Source organism: Cibotium barometz, chromosome 58 (assembly GCF_041138505.1).
Source record: "Cibotium barometz isolate CiBa-2024 chromosome 58, ASM4113850v1, whole genome shotgun sequence".
Taxonomy (NCBI): Eukaryota; Viridiplantae; Streptophyta; class Polypodiopsida; order Cyatheales; family Cibotiaceae; genus Cibotium; species Cibotium barometz.
The window spans coordinates 26,846,777-26,860,691 of record NC_141103.1 but is presented as its reverse complement, the minus strand read 5'-3'; the positions used below and the strand labels follow the sequence as shown (position 1 = coordinate 26,860,691).

General features: G+C 43.2%; 1 protein-coding gene across 3 annotated transcripts; it reads right to left on the bottom strand.

Moving 5' to 3' along the window:
* Window positions 1-8,622: 8,622 nt before the first annotated feature.
* LOC147606093 (pentatricopeptide repeat-containing protein At3g09040, mitochondrial-like) lies at window positions 8,623-12,887 on the bottom strand. Of its 3 annotated transcripts, XM_086792348.1 has the most exons (3): window positions 9,707-12,887; window positions 9,563-9,633; window positions 8,623-9,486 (listed from the first exon to the last, which is right to left on the bottom strand). In XM_086792348.1, the coding sequence occupies exon 1, from the start codon at window positions 12,810-12,812 to the stop codon at window positions 9,816-9,818; it is 2,997 nt and encodes a 998-aa protein (XP_086648474.1). In that variant the 5' UTR covers window positions 12,813-12,887; the 3' UTR covers window positions 8,623-9,486; window positions 9,563-9,633; window positions 9,707-9,815. The 3 variants fall into 3 exon arrangements, with proteins under 3 accessions (XP_086648474.1, XP_086648473.1, XP_086648472.1); XM_086792347.1 differs by having other exon boundaries at window positions 9,563-12,887; XM_086792346.1 differs by having other exon boundaries at window positions 8,623-9,633.
* Between the last annotated feature and the right edge of the window lie 1,028 nt (window positions 12,888-13,915).

Genomic DNA, 13,915 nt, shown 5'->3' with positions numbered 1-13,915 from the left:
ATACATACATACATACATATATATATATGTGTGTGTGTGTGTGTGTGTGTGATATATATTTATTTGTTGCTTATGGCTGTTGAGCCTATGTAATCAAGAGTTTTCACCCATATATAGCACCTACCAATGGAGTTGTGAGGTAGAGAAGTTGATGTACCCTTTTCCCCTCGTTTCTCTTGGTGTGAATGTGTCTTTTGGGCGGTGTTCTGTGCATTTGGATGGTTGGACGAGGGTAGAGAGTTGTTTGAACTGTTGATTGTGAGGAACTTGAGATTGTGAGTGTGTGAGTTCCCTTTTCCAGCATCCTGCTGGTGCCTCCCCCTGTCTTTGTTATATTTTCCAAGGCTACTGGGTGGGTAGCTATAGAGGTGATTTCACTTTTCTAGCCTTCCCACAACGTCACTATATCCATGTTAACCTCCATAGAACACTCTCAATGGACCTTTCTTTTATCTTACTTACCAAACAACTTATGTTCCTATATGAGCCAAAACTCAAGCTTCTTGTCACTTTTTATTTTCAAAAGGGGGTCTTCTCCTTATCATTTAGCCCTTTAACATTCTAGGAGCTACACACTTTCATTAAGAAATTACCCCTAAGAGTCTTGCAACATCACGATATCATTTTCCATTTGAGAGTTGTTTCCAACCTTAGCCTTGGCCAAGGTGGTGATATCTTTTTTTTGGAGATTAGGTGCATCAACCCTTTTATTAAAAACACATGATGGATCCTCATGCATGCATCAAGCCTTGCCTTCAGTCAAATCAAGAAGGGATCCCACGGAGTGACAAAACAAAGTTTTTAAAGAAAAAACAATGGAGCTTTGTCGATTACATTAGAAACCATCAACGATTGTAATAGCAAGATGTTGAAAGAACATTTACCTAGATAAAAACATATATTGAACGGTCGTCACTTGTAGGACATCCTTTTCGAGCCAAGCATCTAATTCTTGACTTAAGAGGATTCTAATAGTGTTGAATAAGATGACACCATAGGACAGAAAAAGAGTTACATAGCAGTCTATAAAATCATTAAGTAAGGCCACCCTTGCCACCAGCTCCTTAGCTTGCCCCTTTTCCCCCAAGTCAAGGTCACCATAAAACTCACACCACAACCTCCCTAAAGTCTGTATATATGTATATATAATTATTTTCTTAGTAGTCTATAAAATCATTAAGTAGGGCCACCCTTGCCACCAGCTCCTTAGCTTGGCTCTTTTCCCCCAAGTCAAGGTCACCATGAAACTCACACCACAACTTCCCTAAAGTCTCTATATATGTATATACAATTATTTTCTTATAAAAAAAAAGTGATATTTCTCTATGTATGACAATGTTATTACCTATATAGAGAAGAGCTTTGTATATGGTGAGTAAATTTCTCAAGTTATAAGCAATGCAATTCTCTATATGTAGAAATATATTTCCTAGATAGGAAGAGGTTTCCTATGTAGCAAATAAGTTTATCTTGTTATAAGAGTTGCAATTCTCTTTGTAATTACCTATGTAGAAGGTGGTGTCCTAGATAGGAAGAGGTTCAGTATATAGTAACTGGGTTTCTCTAGATAGAAAGGAGACTTTTGATGTTTCAATCATGATTGTTTTAGTAGTCATCAACCAAATTCCAATATAGTGAATGGTCAAAAGCTCCTTGTGTGAGTGCATACAAGTTCTTGGAAGCACATGGCTACTGTGTATGGTATTTTTAGTTCGTATATCTTGCAATGGAGGTGTGAAAGGGAAAGGGACATGGAGGTACCCCTCTATAGGATTTGGGGGGGACTGCCACGGTACGACCTTTCAAATTGTGAACAACTTGGTTCTTCCCAGTATGAAAAATGAGGATCCCACTCATGAATGACTTGGTTCATCGTGTGAACAATCAAGATCATGCACATGAAGGAATTAGTTCATGGTGTGAACAATTTACATTTTTCATGGCTAAATTTTTTGCTTTGTGTCTGGTGTTTGGAGGTGGTTTACAATATGAATGATGGTTTGTTTAGTAGCATGAACAATTTGATTCACAATGATGGTTAGTTCACAAGCACAAGTTATTCCACAACATAAATCATTGTTTTGTTCACATTTTTTGGGGTTTGTTTAGGCATGTGAACAACTTTTCTCACATGTGAACATCACAATTTCTAAGTGAAATCGCATGTGAACAACTTTGCTTACATGTGAACGTCACAATTTCCAAGTGAAATCGCATGTGTCACACAAACGTTCCTTGGGCATGCTATATTAATTAGGACAGTGATAGATTAATTTGATAATTAAGGTAAACATACTACGCTAATTTTAATTTATCTTGACTTCCTGATGTGACATGTGAACAAGTTAGTTCACAAGTGTGAATGACTTTTTCCCCACCACAAATGACTTCATGCAGGGTGTTCACTTTTTCATGAAGAAAACTAGGTTTTCTGGGGGGGGTTTTAAGTAATTTTAGATTGTGGTAGATGCATATTAAAGCTTTAAACCTAATTAAACTATTTAATCTAAGAAAACACTTAAGTAATATACCAAGCTTTATGGATTTTATGGATTCTTAGTGCCTTCAGGAAAGATACTCTAATTAAATAAATAATTGATGTCTAGCTAAGTAAAGCAAGGGAATTACAGAAAACTATTCTAATTTAAGCCTAAAAACAAAGCAAAGCTTTTCTTTTATTAAAGCCTACTTTTTCTCTTATGATATTCAAAATAACGATTTATAACTAATAAAAGGGTGCAGTTAGTGATAAAAGGGTACATTCTGGATGCCATTATTGCTCTTTGGGAAGGAATATAATATGCTCAGAGTTCTAACCAAGACTTCATCTTTTTCAAAATTAACTTTAATAAATCATATAATAGACTCAAATGGGACTTCATCCTGCAATCTCTTCATGACATATGTATAGGCCCAAGATATATAAAGATAATTCACACCTTGTTTGGAAATGCTAGTGCTAGGGTGGTGGTAAATGGGTAGTTATCTCCCCCCTTTACATTTTGAAGATCTATAAGGTAGGGTTTCCCCCTTGCCCCTTTATTGTTTGCTATTGCAATTGATGCTCTTGGATGGTTGGTAGAGAATGCAATTCATGCTCAAAAACTACGAGGGATTAGTCTCCTAGGTGACCAAAATCAACTATGTCTTCAATAAATTGCAAATGACACAAATAGTATGATTCACAATGATCCCTAGTCCATTCAATCATTTTGGGACTGCCTCCAGACATTCTGATTGGCTTAAGGGTCCCTCATCAATCACACTAAAACACATGTAAGAACTCTTCTTCAAGATCCCCCTCCGTGGCTTCTAGATCAAGGGTGCCAGACTATCCCTAATGGTAGAATATTCAAACTATTAGGGATTCCAATGGGCTTTGGAGTAAGCATGCATCGAAGATGGCTATGGGTCATGACAAGGTCAAAATGCATTTTGCTAAATGGAAAGGTTTGTAACACAGTTTAGCCTGGATTGTGGATCTGAAGCATATCTTAATCCCTTCCACAATTTTTTCCCTCTCTTGCTAGAGACCGTCCTTAGTTGAACTTAAGGCTTTGGAGTCAATGTGCAGAAACTTCCTATGGGGAGGAGATTCATACATTTTCAGAATGCCCAAAGTTACAAGAAATAATGTACTTTACCTAAGGATGAAGGTGGACTGGGAATTCCAGACATAGGTGAGCTTGCTGATAGGATGGTAGGTAACTGGTTGGTCAGAAGTTTGCTCAACCCTAAAGAGGGTTGGGCCCAATTCATTCACAAGGATTTCTCCCTTTTGTAGTGTTTAGGGCTTTTAGAGATGGAAGAATCTTCCCCCTCTCACCTTGATTTTCAGCAAGATTCAGATTAAACCTAAGGGGAGTATGCTGATAAAAAGAATGTGGACCTCATTAAACAAACTCAAGGAGAACATTGTCCACATTGATAGCCATAGAGCCAAAGCGAGTCTCTTTCACAAGGACTCCATTTGGTTCTCCATCATGTGCCAAAACTACATTCCATAGCCTTTGTATAGGTTGACTCATAAGCTCTCCAAGAAAGGTTTGGCAACTTGGGGAGATGTTTGGAATTACAGTACCAAAGGGTGGAAATCTAGGATAGAACTTAAGAAAATTTATAGGCTCAATGAGGAGAACCTTACCCTTTTGACACAAAGAATGTCTATTTGGCAGAACATTTGGCAGAAAAAGGAAGAAAACTTCATCCAGTTAAAAGGTCCCTTACTTCCAAAAGCGTGTTTGTCTGGTCAGCAACAAAGGACAGCCTCTTACCTATCCCTCGATTCAAAGGAGTTGAGCCCTCACTATACATCAAGCTTAATAGAAGGTGGAATCTAAGTTGGAACTGGAGCCAGTGAAAATACATATTTGCCAATATATGGTCCAAAAACATACCAACAAAAATCCCTTGCTTAATGTGGCTTATTTTGCATCAGGCTCTTTGGACCAATGCTCGTGCATGCAAACTTGGAAGAAGCAATGGTATTTGCTCAAGGTGTAACAGTTCCTTGGAATTTATCCCCCATCTCTTCATTTCTTGTCCTAGAATCAAAACAATTTTGAGCCTCTTAAATAAGTATGTTTCTCTTATCCATCCCCATGATCTTAATTGGAAGGAGATCTTGCTCGGAGAATCCTATGGATGCTCAATTAAACTGGAACATTATCAGATTTGCATTTTTATGGAATGTTGTATTGGTAGATATATGCATGTTTTTCTGAATAAACAATTCGATAGTGTGCAAGGTTTGAAAAGCTCTTTGGGTTTGCAAATGCAAAGTGCTCTCAGAGACACCAAGGAAATGCTGATTGTAGAGATTGAAGAACTCAAAGACAATCAGATGGATGTCGATATGATAAACCTCGTTGATGAGCTGAAATCCAGTTAGAGTACAAGAAAAGAGAAGCCATAGCTGCCTCTATCAGGGATGAGGAATTGATACATTACATTATGAACCTTGTTGAGGTTCAAGCTACTCTCTAATGGTGCTTCTTTATGGTTTACCGAAGTTCGGCTTCTTCGTATAAAAAGCTTTTTTGTAATAGGTTTCTTTTACTTCCTATAATACATATTTCAAGATTTCTATAAAAAGAAGAAGTCTAGCCTTTGTTAATAAAAACGTCCACCTATGTGAACACACATATATGTCATGTTTTGAGCTTGTTTACCACACAAATGTCCATCTTGTCCACCTATGTGAACACACATATATGTCATGTTTTTGAGCTTGTTTACCACACAAATGTCCATCTTGTCATTCCAATGATCTATCCGACCACACGCTCTTTTGCATTCTGTTGTAATAGAGTATAATATGTAGTGAGGGAGGTTTCAAATGCTAAGTGAGAGAGGAGTAGATAAAGCTTATTCTTCTTTTACATCCCACAGTAGTCCAAGAGGTGAGGGAAAAGCTCCCCTATTGGTTGGAGGCTTCTCGTGGTGACAGTGGTACGACAGAGAACAATGAGCCTAGCGTCCCAACATCCAAGAATTGCAAGCGGCACATTCCACAGTTCCCAACAACATAGCATGCTAGGGCAAGGTAAATACCGGAATGAGTTAACAGAATCCTTAATTACAAGGACCAAATTGCCTCAGATCCTAGCAAGGTAAATACCCTAATGAGTTAATAGAATCCTTAATTACAAGGGCCAAAGTTGCTTCATATGTCGTTGTGCATGTTATGTTGTTGAGAACTTTGGAATGTGCCACTTGCAACTCTCAGATGTTGGGACGCTAGCCTCTACTCGTCCCTACCAATCTTTCCACAATCTAAACCTTTTAGGAATCTTGTTGTGTATACTCTCTTTGAGGAGAATTATGGGTGAAGCAATAACAAAAACCCAACATATATAATGACATCCAAATTAACCGTGCTTTTTAGTCAACTCTTGTGTGCACTGAATAGAATTTTAGGTGAAGTAGTAACAAAAACTCAACATGCTAAGGCAAGGTAAATACCCTAATGAGTTGACACAATCCTTAATAACAAGGGCCAAATTAGCAAGATAAAATATCGCAATGAGTTAATAGAATCCTTAATTACAAGGGCCAAATTAGCAAGATAAATACCCTAATGAGTTAACAAAATCCTTAATTTACAAGGCCAAATCAGCAAGGTAAATACCCTAATGAGTTAACAAAATCCTTCTTAATTGCAAAGGCGAAATTGTTTCATATGTCATTGTGCATGTTGAGTTTTTGTTACTGACTACACACAACAAGATTTCTAAAAGAATTAGATTGTGGAAACATCGGTAGGGAAGAGTCGTCCATCATCTCTTGGTTGGCTTCTAAATAGACATCAATTGTTTAGCAAGGCAGTGGCTTCCTTTTCATTGGCATTCTTTGACAACCAGCTTGTCTGTCTTCAATGTTATCATTCTTAAACATATCTTTAGTTTGTCTTCAGCTTCTTCCTACCTTAGAAAATACCAGCACCATGTTTTATCTTTTTATACAACCATCACCTCTTTACTTCTATTATCAGCGTTTCTATGGCTTTTTTCTTCATGGTGGACCTACACCTAAGCCCTCATGTTGCCGAACTTTTGAGGTGTGTAAATAAGGATTTCCTATAGGCCAATTAAAATCCTTAAGGTATGTCATGTGCATGCTAATCCCAGGGTTGATCCTTGAAGGAGGGCAACAGATAAAGACAAGATTTGAACCAAATTTTTGAAGCTTGTGCTGCTAGTATGGGCAAGAGTACCGCTAGTATGGGCAAGAGTACCTTGTGGATGACATAGGAGGCTACCACCAGTTTACGAAGGAGTATGTCTCTATCGACTATAGCATTTAATGGAATTTGTGTCCAAGACCTGGCCAACAACAACAGAGCAGGTGGGCTAGTCCATAAGGGATTCAAGGATCTATGTAAGGCATGACTTTCTCATTAGGTGATTCACTTACTCCTCCAAGGAGCAAGGTCACATAACAGGATGTAGACTAGGTATTTCTACCTTTTGATGGAGCAACCATGGACTAGCCAAGACTCGTACACCTTTTTGTTACTCAACTCTCTCTCGCTCCTCTCTATATCTATTACTTGCGTTTTGCATCAGATTGTTCCAAGATGGTGTTTAGGGCTGAAAGAAGACCCCCAAAGCTTAGGCCAATCCTCCAAGAGTCCAGATAGAACCTATGCATGCTAAAAATTAGGGTTTGCATTTAAGGGTTTACAAGGTTTACATTTTTGCATTAAATCTACATTTTTACATCAACTTTTTACTCATTTTCAACATAGTATTATAGCACTAGAAAGCATAGATTTCAGCCTAGCATGATCCTAGGGAGTTCAAAAAGCACGTAGAACTCCAGGGTTAGGGCTTTTAGGTTGATTACAATAGAAAAAACAAAACAACATCATGAATTTAGGAACATTGGTATCAAAACATCAAGCTCAACAAGGCTAAACACTGATTTAGTCCCAGATGAAGGTGCACAATCCAAGAAAAGGAACACAACATGGATGGAGTTCCCAAGAGGCTGGTTGGTGGTGTCCCCCAAGGAGAGGAGTGAGAGTGCCATACTTAACACTCAAGAAAAGAAGACTAGAGAAAGTGTTCAAGGACAAGCCATGAGGAGATAGGATGGAATAGATGCATAGAACTTCATCAAATTTGGAGTTAGATTTGGAGACCAAGCAAGGTTTTTAGTGAAAAGGTTGCGAAGAAGGGAAGGATAACAAATTTGGGACTAAAAGAATAAACAATGGGAATATGACAGTCATCCAAGAATAGAATTTGGAATCCTGTCATCAAGTTTAGCAGAGGGGGATGTCATGTGCATGCTCATCCCAAGGCTACTCCTTGAAGGACAATTGATAAAGACAAGATTTTTGGAGCTTGTGTTGATAGAATGGGCAAGAGTACCTTGTGGAGAGCACAACTTAAAACCTCTTAAGTAGCCGGTAAAAATATGGAAGACAATGTCCAAAAGCTCAACCATAGATAGTCACGTGCCAATTTATGAAGGAGTAAGTCTCTGTTGGTTGCAGCATTTAATGGAGTCCAAGACCTAGCCGACAACAAGTTAGTCTCTGTTGGTTGCAGCATTTAATGGAGTCCACGACCTAGCCGACAGCAAGTTGGCCAATCCATAAGGGATTCAAGGACCTATGTAAGGCATGACTTGCTCATTAGCTGATTCACTCACTCCTCCAAGGAGTAGGGTCACATAATAGGATGTACACTAGGTATTTCTACATTTTGATAGGTCAACCATGGGCTAGCCAAGACTTGTACACCTTTTTGTGCTATAGAATATACTGAATACTCAGCTCTCTCTCTCTCTCTCTCTCTCTCTCTCTCGCTTGTGTTTTGAATCAGGTTGTTCCAAGATGGTGTTTAGGGATGAAAGAAGACCCCCCGAGCTTCCACATGTGAATGAGGGTTTCCTATAGGCCAACTAAAATCCTTACGGTCCACCCAGCCTTGAGTTTGTAAATATATGGTGACCATCTTATGTATACCTTAGTAGGTAGTTACTTGTTGCAAAGTAAGCTTTTATGCAAAGCATGAAGAGAAGTGCTTATGTGGCCAGCAAGAAGAAGGGGAGGAGGGAGGTACCACACTATGATGTGGCAATGGCGAGTGGGATTTAAGAATCCGTGCAAATGTGTGAAAGGGATGCCAACTGCTTCATTGGTGGTGGGCAAAGAAATTCCTTTGAGGGGGAGCAAATGAGTGATATGATAATTGCAGCTAAGGTGGAGGGTTAAGAAGGGCAAGACGTAATATCACAAAAGGCTGATATGGCAGTCCAGAGAGATCCAGAGTAACCAACCAACTGAAATATGAAATAAGACCCCACTTACAGGAGAGCCTTTGAATCCAATCCAAAAGAAGTATAGGACAACTTATGTCCAGAGGATAGCCACTGCCCAGCCATCATGAGAACATTTAAAGATCACACCTGTATGAGACGCCCTGTCCAGCCATCTGAGCCCAACATACAGGAGAGCCTCTGTCCAGCCATCGGAACCCCCAGGTGTCCCATCTCCAGAGCTCCAAATCTGTCCAAAGCAGAGTACTTATGTATACAGCCTGAGCCCCAATAGAGAAGAATCGCTCTCCTGCCCTCAAGGTTCCAACAATCCAGAGCACCTCTGTCTGATGACTTCAAAGAGCCACTAGCCCATGCTTCAATACACCTTCCCAACTGAGCAACATTAAAGGGGGGGGTACCTCAGACGCCAGCAAAGCTTCATATCTCTCTGAAAGCATACATCACCAAGAACCCTCATCAAGAGTGCCCTATCAGCCACCAATCTGACCACCAACCTGCAAGGGTGCCTCTGTCCATACCAGAGAACCACCCAGCACAGCCCCATACTCAGTGAAACCAGCCCACCAGATCATCGACATACCCACTAACCAGGCCCCATGTAGTGCCGGCCAGCCCACAGCCCCGCTCCAACAGCATCCCAACCACTGAGATGAGGAGCAACGCAAGCAGCAGCATCATGGAGAATGATAGCACCTGCCAGACCAACGTTAGAGACCATGTGATGGGGAGCACCCAAAACACCTCAGCGGCAGTAATACTAGGAAAATACCTCCCCCAGCCTCCTCTTATGCCCTGAACCTCTGCAACAGCACTTGATAGGAGCCTGTTTTCAACCCACACCTGCAACCATATATCCATATTAGCCACCACTTGGCAAGTAAGGGATTTAATACAAATACCCTGAGATCAGTACCTGAAAAAACAATAGTTTCTTTGGCAGGAGTCTTGATCTCCTACAACCAATGCATGCACGCATACACCAACTCTTTTCTGCCAACTCAAGTGGCATTACTTAGACCCGATTAAGTCTCAGCATCTGCATAGATGTTTGACATCGAGATAAACGATGAAGCTCGTCTTTCATCCAAGTTCACCACAGAATCAAATGCATGTCTGGCAAGCTCTACATTACCCCACTTTTGACAGGCACCCAACAAAGTATTCCATGTTACAAGATCAGGTTGAACGGGCATGGTTTCCAACATTGACACAGCCTCATGGAGCTGACCTGCACGCCCAAGTAGATCAATCATACAATTATGGTGTTCAATGGTTGGAAAGAAACCATACTCTTTGCTGATAGCCTCAAAAAACATATGGCCTTTGTCCACAAGGCCCACATGGCTGCAAACAGTGAGTACACTGAGAAATATGACCTTATCTGGCTTTAGTCCTTCCTCACTCATTCTCTCAAAGAAATGAAAGACAGGTTTGCTTCTACCTTGACACGCATATCCTGCCATTAATGAGCTCCATGAGACTAGAGTTCGAACTTGTACCTCATCAAACACTTCTTTTGCCTCTTGAAGTGCACCACACTTGGCATACATATCCACTAGAATATTGCCAATGAAAGAATCCCTCTCAAATCCCTCTTTTGAGATCTCACAGTGCATTTCTTGACCCTTCTGTATCACTCCTAAATTGCCACAAGCTTTCAAGCTACAGACAAAGGTGACACCATCCGGAGACACCCCCTCTGACAGCATTTTCTCTAGGCAGTTCAGTGCCTCCTCATTTAATCCTTGTTCAGAATACATTGTGATTAGTGCAGTCCATGAGACCACATTTCGAACCGGCAGCTTGTCAAAGACATCTTGTGCTTCTGCAGGTGAGCTACATTTTGTATACATATCCACCAAAGCGCTGCCGATAGATGGATCGCTTTCAAACCCTCTTTTGGTAGTCTCCATGTGAAATTTGTGACCCCTGCCTAAGGCTCCCAAGCTAGCACAAGCTTTCAAGCAGCACACAAATGTGATGGCATCTAGACAAACACCCTCTGCTTGCATTTTTTCTGACCATTTCAGCACCTCCTCACCATGCCCTTGTTCCGCATAGCCTGTGATGAGAGCATTCCATGAGACTACATCTTGGTCATGTAGCTCATTAAACACTTCCTGTGCTTCTACAAGCAAACCACATTTGACATACATGTCCACCAAGGAGCTTCCGACAAAGGGATCTCTTTCAAATTCCTCCTTAACAATCTCAGTGTGTATTTCTTGGCCCTTATCCGGGGCTCCCAAACACACGCATCCTTTCAAGCTGTGAACAAACATGACGGCACCTGGAGACACTCCCTCCAACTGCATCTTTCCCAAAAAGCTTAGCACTTCCGCACCAAGCCCATGATCAGCATATCCTGCAGCAAGTGCATTCCAACTCGCTATACTTCTATCCGGCAGCTCATCAAACACATCTTGTGCATCAGCAAGTGAGCCGCATTTGGCGTAAAACTCCACCAAAGTGCTGCCAACAAAAGGATCTCTGTCAATGCTATCTTTGGATATCACAGCATGTAGTTCTTGGCCCTTGCTAATCGCTCCTAAGCTACTACAAGCTTTCAAAATGCAAACAAACGAGACAGCATTAGGAGTAACACATTCTAGCCGCATCTGTTCCAAACAGTTCAGAACTTCCTCTCCAAGCTCATGCTCAGCATACCCTGCAATTAATGAGTTCCACGAGACTACATCTCGAGTCTGCAGCTCGTTAAACACTTCACAGGCTTCTAAGAATGATCCACACTTGGCATACATATCTACCAACGAGTTTCCAATAAAAAGATCACTTTCAAATCCCTCTTTAACAACCTCACCATGTATGTCTCTGCCTTTGCCTATGGCTCCTATTATTCCACAAGCTTTTAAGCTGCAGAGGAATGTGACAGAATCCGGAGTTACACCCACCAATTGCATCTTTTGGAAGCAGTTCAGTGCTGCTTCAGCGAGCCCACACTCAACATACCCTGTGATGAGAGCAGTCCAGGAAAACACATTTGAAATCGGCAGCTCATCAAAGACTTCCTGTGCTTCAGGAAGCCAGCCACATTTAGCATATAAATCCACCAAAGTACCGTTGACAAATGGATCTCCTTCAAACCCCTCTTTAACAACTTCCATATGTATTTCACAGCCTTTGTCTATCGCTCCTATGCTAGCACATGCTTTTAAGCTGCAAACAAATGTCACATCATCAAGACTCATGCCCTCCAGTTGCATCCTTTCCAAACAGGTCAGTGCTTCCTCTCCAAGGCCATGCTCCGCATACCCTGCGATCAGTGCAGTCCACGTGACAACATCCCGAATCAACAACTCATCAAACACTTCTCGAGCTTCTGCAAGCGAGCCACATTTTGCGTACATATCAACTAAAGCACTGCCAAGAAAAGGATCCATTTCCAATCCCTCTCTGGCAATCTCTGCATGAATTTCCCAACCTGCTTCCACGCGTTTAAGCCGGGTACAGGCCTTCACTATGACCTGAAGAGTAATCCTGTTGGGGAGTACACAATCTTCCTGCATTTTGTGGAACAAGTGCAAAGCATGATGGGGTTCACCACTATCCACATAGCCTTGTATGAGGGACGTCCACGAATACTCATTCCGACGGATTAACCTATGAAAGACCTGTTGAGCATGAGGCATACAACCACATTCAACAAGCATAGGGACAAGGTGGTTCCCCAACTCTTGGTGGGCTTCCAAGCCATGGGCATGGATATGCACATGGGCACGCCTGGCCAAAACTAGGGTTTTATCTTTTCTGCACTTGTGGAGGGTGCAGATGAGATCTTCTAAAGGAGGCAAGTGGGAGGTCTGTGCGAGGGCATCCTCTAAGCTCAGGGGTTCGAAGCAACCATGCTCTTGCACGTGACCTGATGATGCCACTACAGATGTGCTTACCTGGTATAAACTTAGCGTGCAGGTTGACCACGACGGAGCTGCCGATGCGCTCATGCCCTTCTTGCGTGCTTCTCCTCCTCTTTGACCATGTCTCAGGTTATGGAGAAACATACAGTGCTAAGGTTTTTTCTTTTGCAACTCATCTCTTCCTTTCGTATTTGGTAGTGTACACGGAAACACCTGCAAGAAACTTTTCGTTGTGCCGTGGGCATTAAATGCCGACACCTTAAGGGTCTTTACAGACCAAGCGGACGTGTGGACGACGTGGCTGTCGTTGATTTGAGCCACAAAAAAAGGGGCAGACGAAAACCTGGGCGGGCAATGTCCCCCGTCCAAGCGCCCGTCTCGGGACTTGAACTCCGGATCTGCCAATCAGAGACCGGCACCTTTCCACTCGGATATAAGCGATTTGCGACATCAAATCCTTTAAAACTAGTTTCAGGAGTGTGTAAAAGCTGAGCACCCGCCACCCACTCACCTTTGGCGGGCACTCGGCGTTGTGTAAACACCCTAAGGCCAACTGCCACTGGGAAGCTGCCTTACCCTCGCTTGCCTCGCACGGCCTGGCCCGGCTCCCAGTGCCCCGGAGCCATGCCCTAACACACCCCATCCCCCCATGCCGTGCCCTCACCCCCGGGCCCTCAGAGCTGTGCCTCGGCGCCCCCGGGGGCGTGCCCTCACGCCCCCCGGCCACCTGCGTGTCGTGCCCTCACGCCCCCCTTGGGCCCCTCGTGCCGTGCCATGCCTTGACGCCCCCTCGGCCCACAGGGTAGGGTGACAGCACGGCATGGCATAGCGAGGGCCCGAGGGCCCAAGGGGGGGGGCTGTGGGATCCCCCCGTGCTGTGTGCCTGACGCCCCCCAGCCCACCAGGTGGGGTGACGGCACAACATGGCACGGCCGAGGTGTCGGGGGGGTTTGGCTGCGGGGTGTGAGGGCACCACACGGGGCGGGTGGGGTGACATCACGGCACCACCCAGGGTGGGCGTGGGGGTGCGGGGTGTGAGGGCACAACACGGGGCCGCCCGGGGGGGGCTGCGGGGTGTAATGGCATGGCACGGGGCGGTAGACGGGGTGACGGCACGACATGGCACTGTGGGGGGGGTGTGAGGGCACGGCATTGCGGGTGGGGTGACGGCACGACATGGCACCGCAAGGGGGGGGGAGGGGGGCAACAGGGTGTGAGGACACGGGACAGGGCCACTAGGGGTGGTG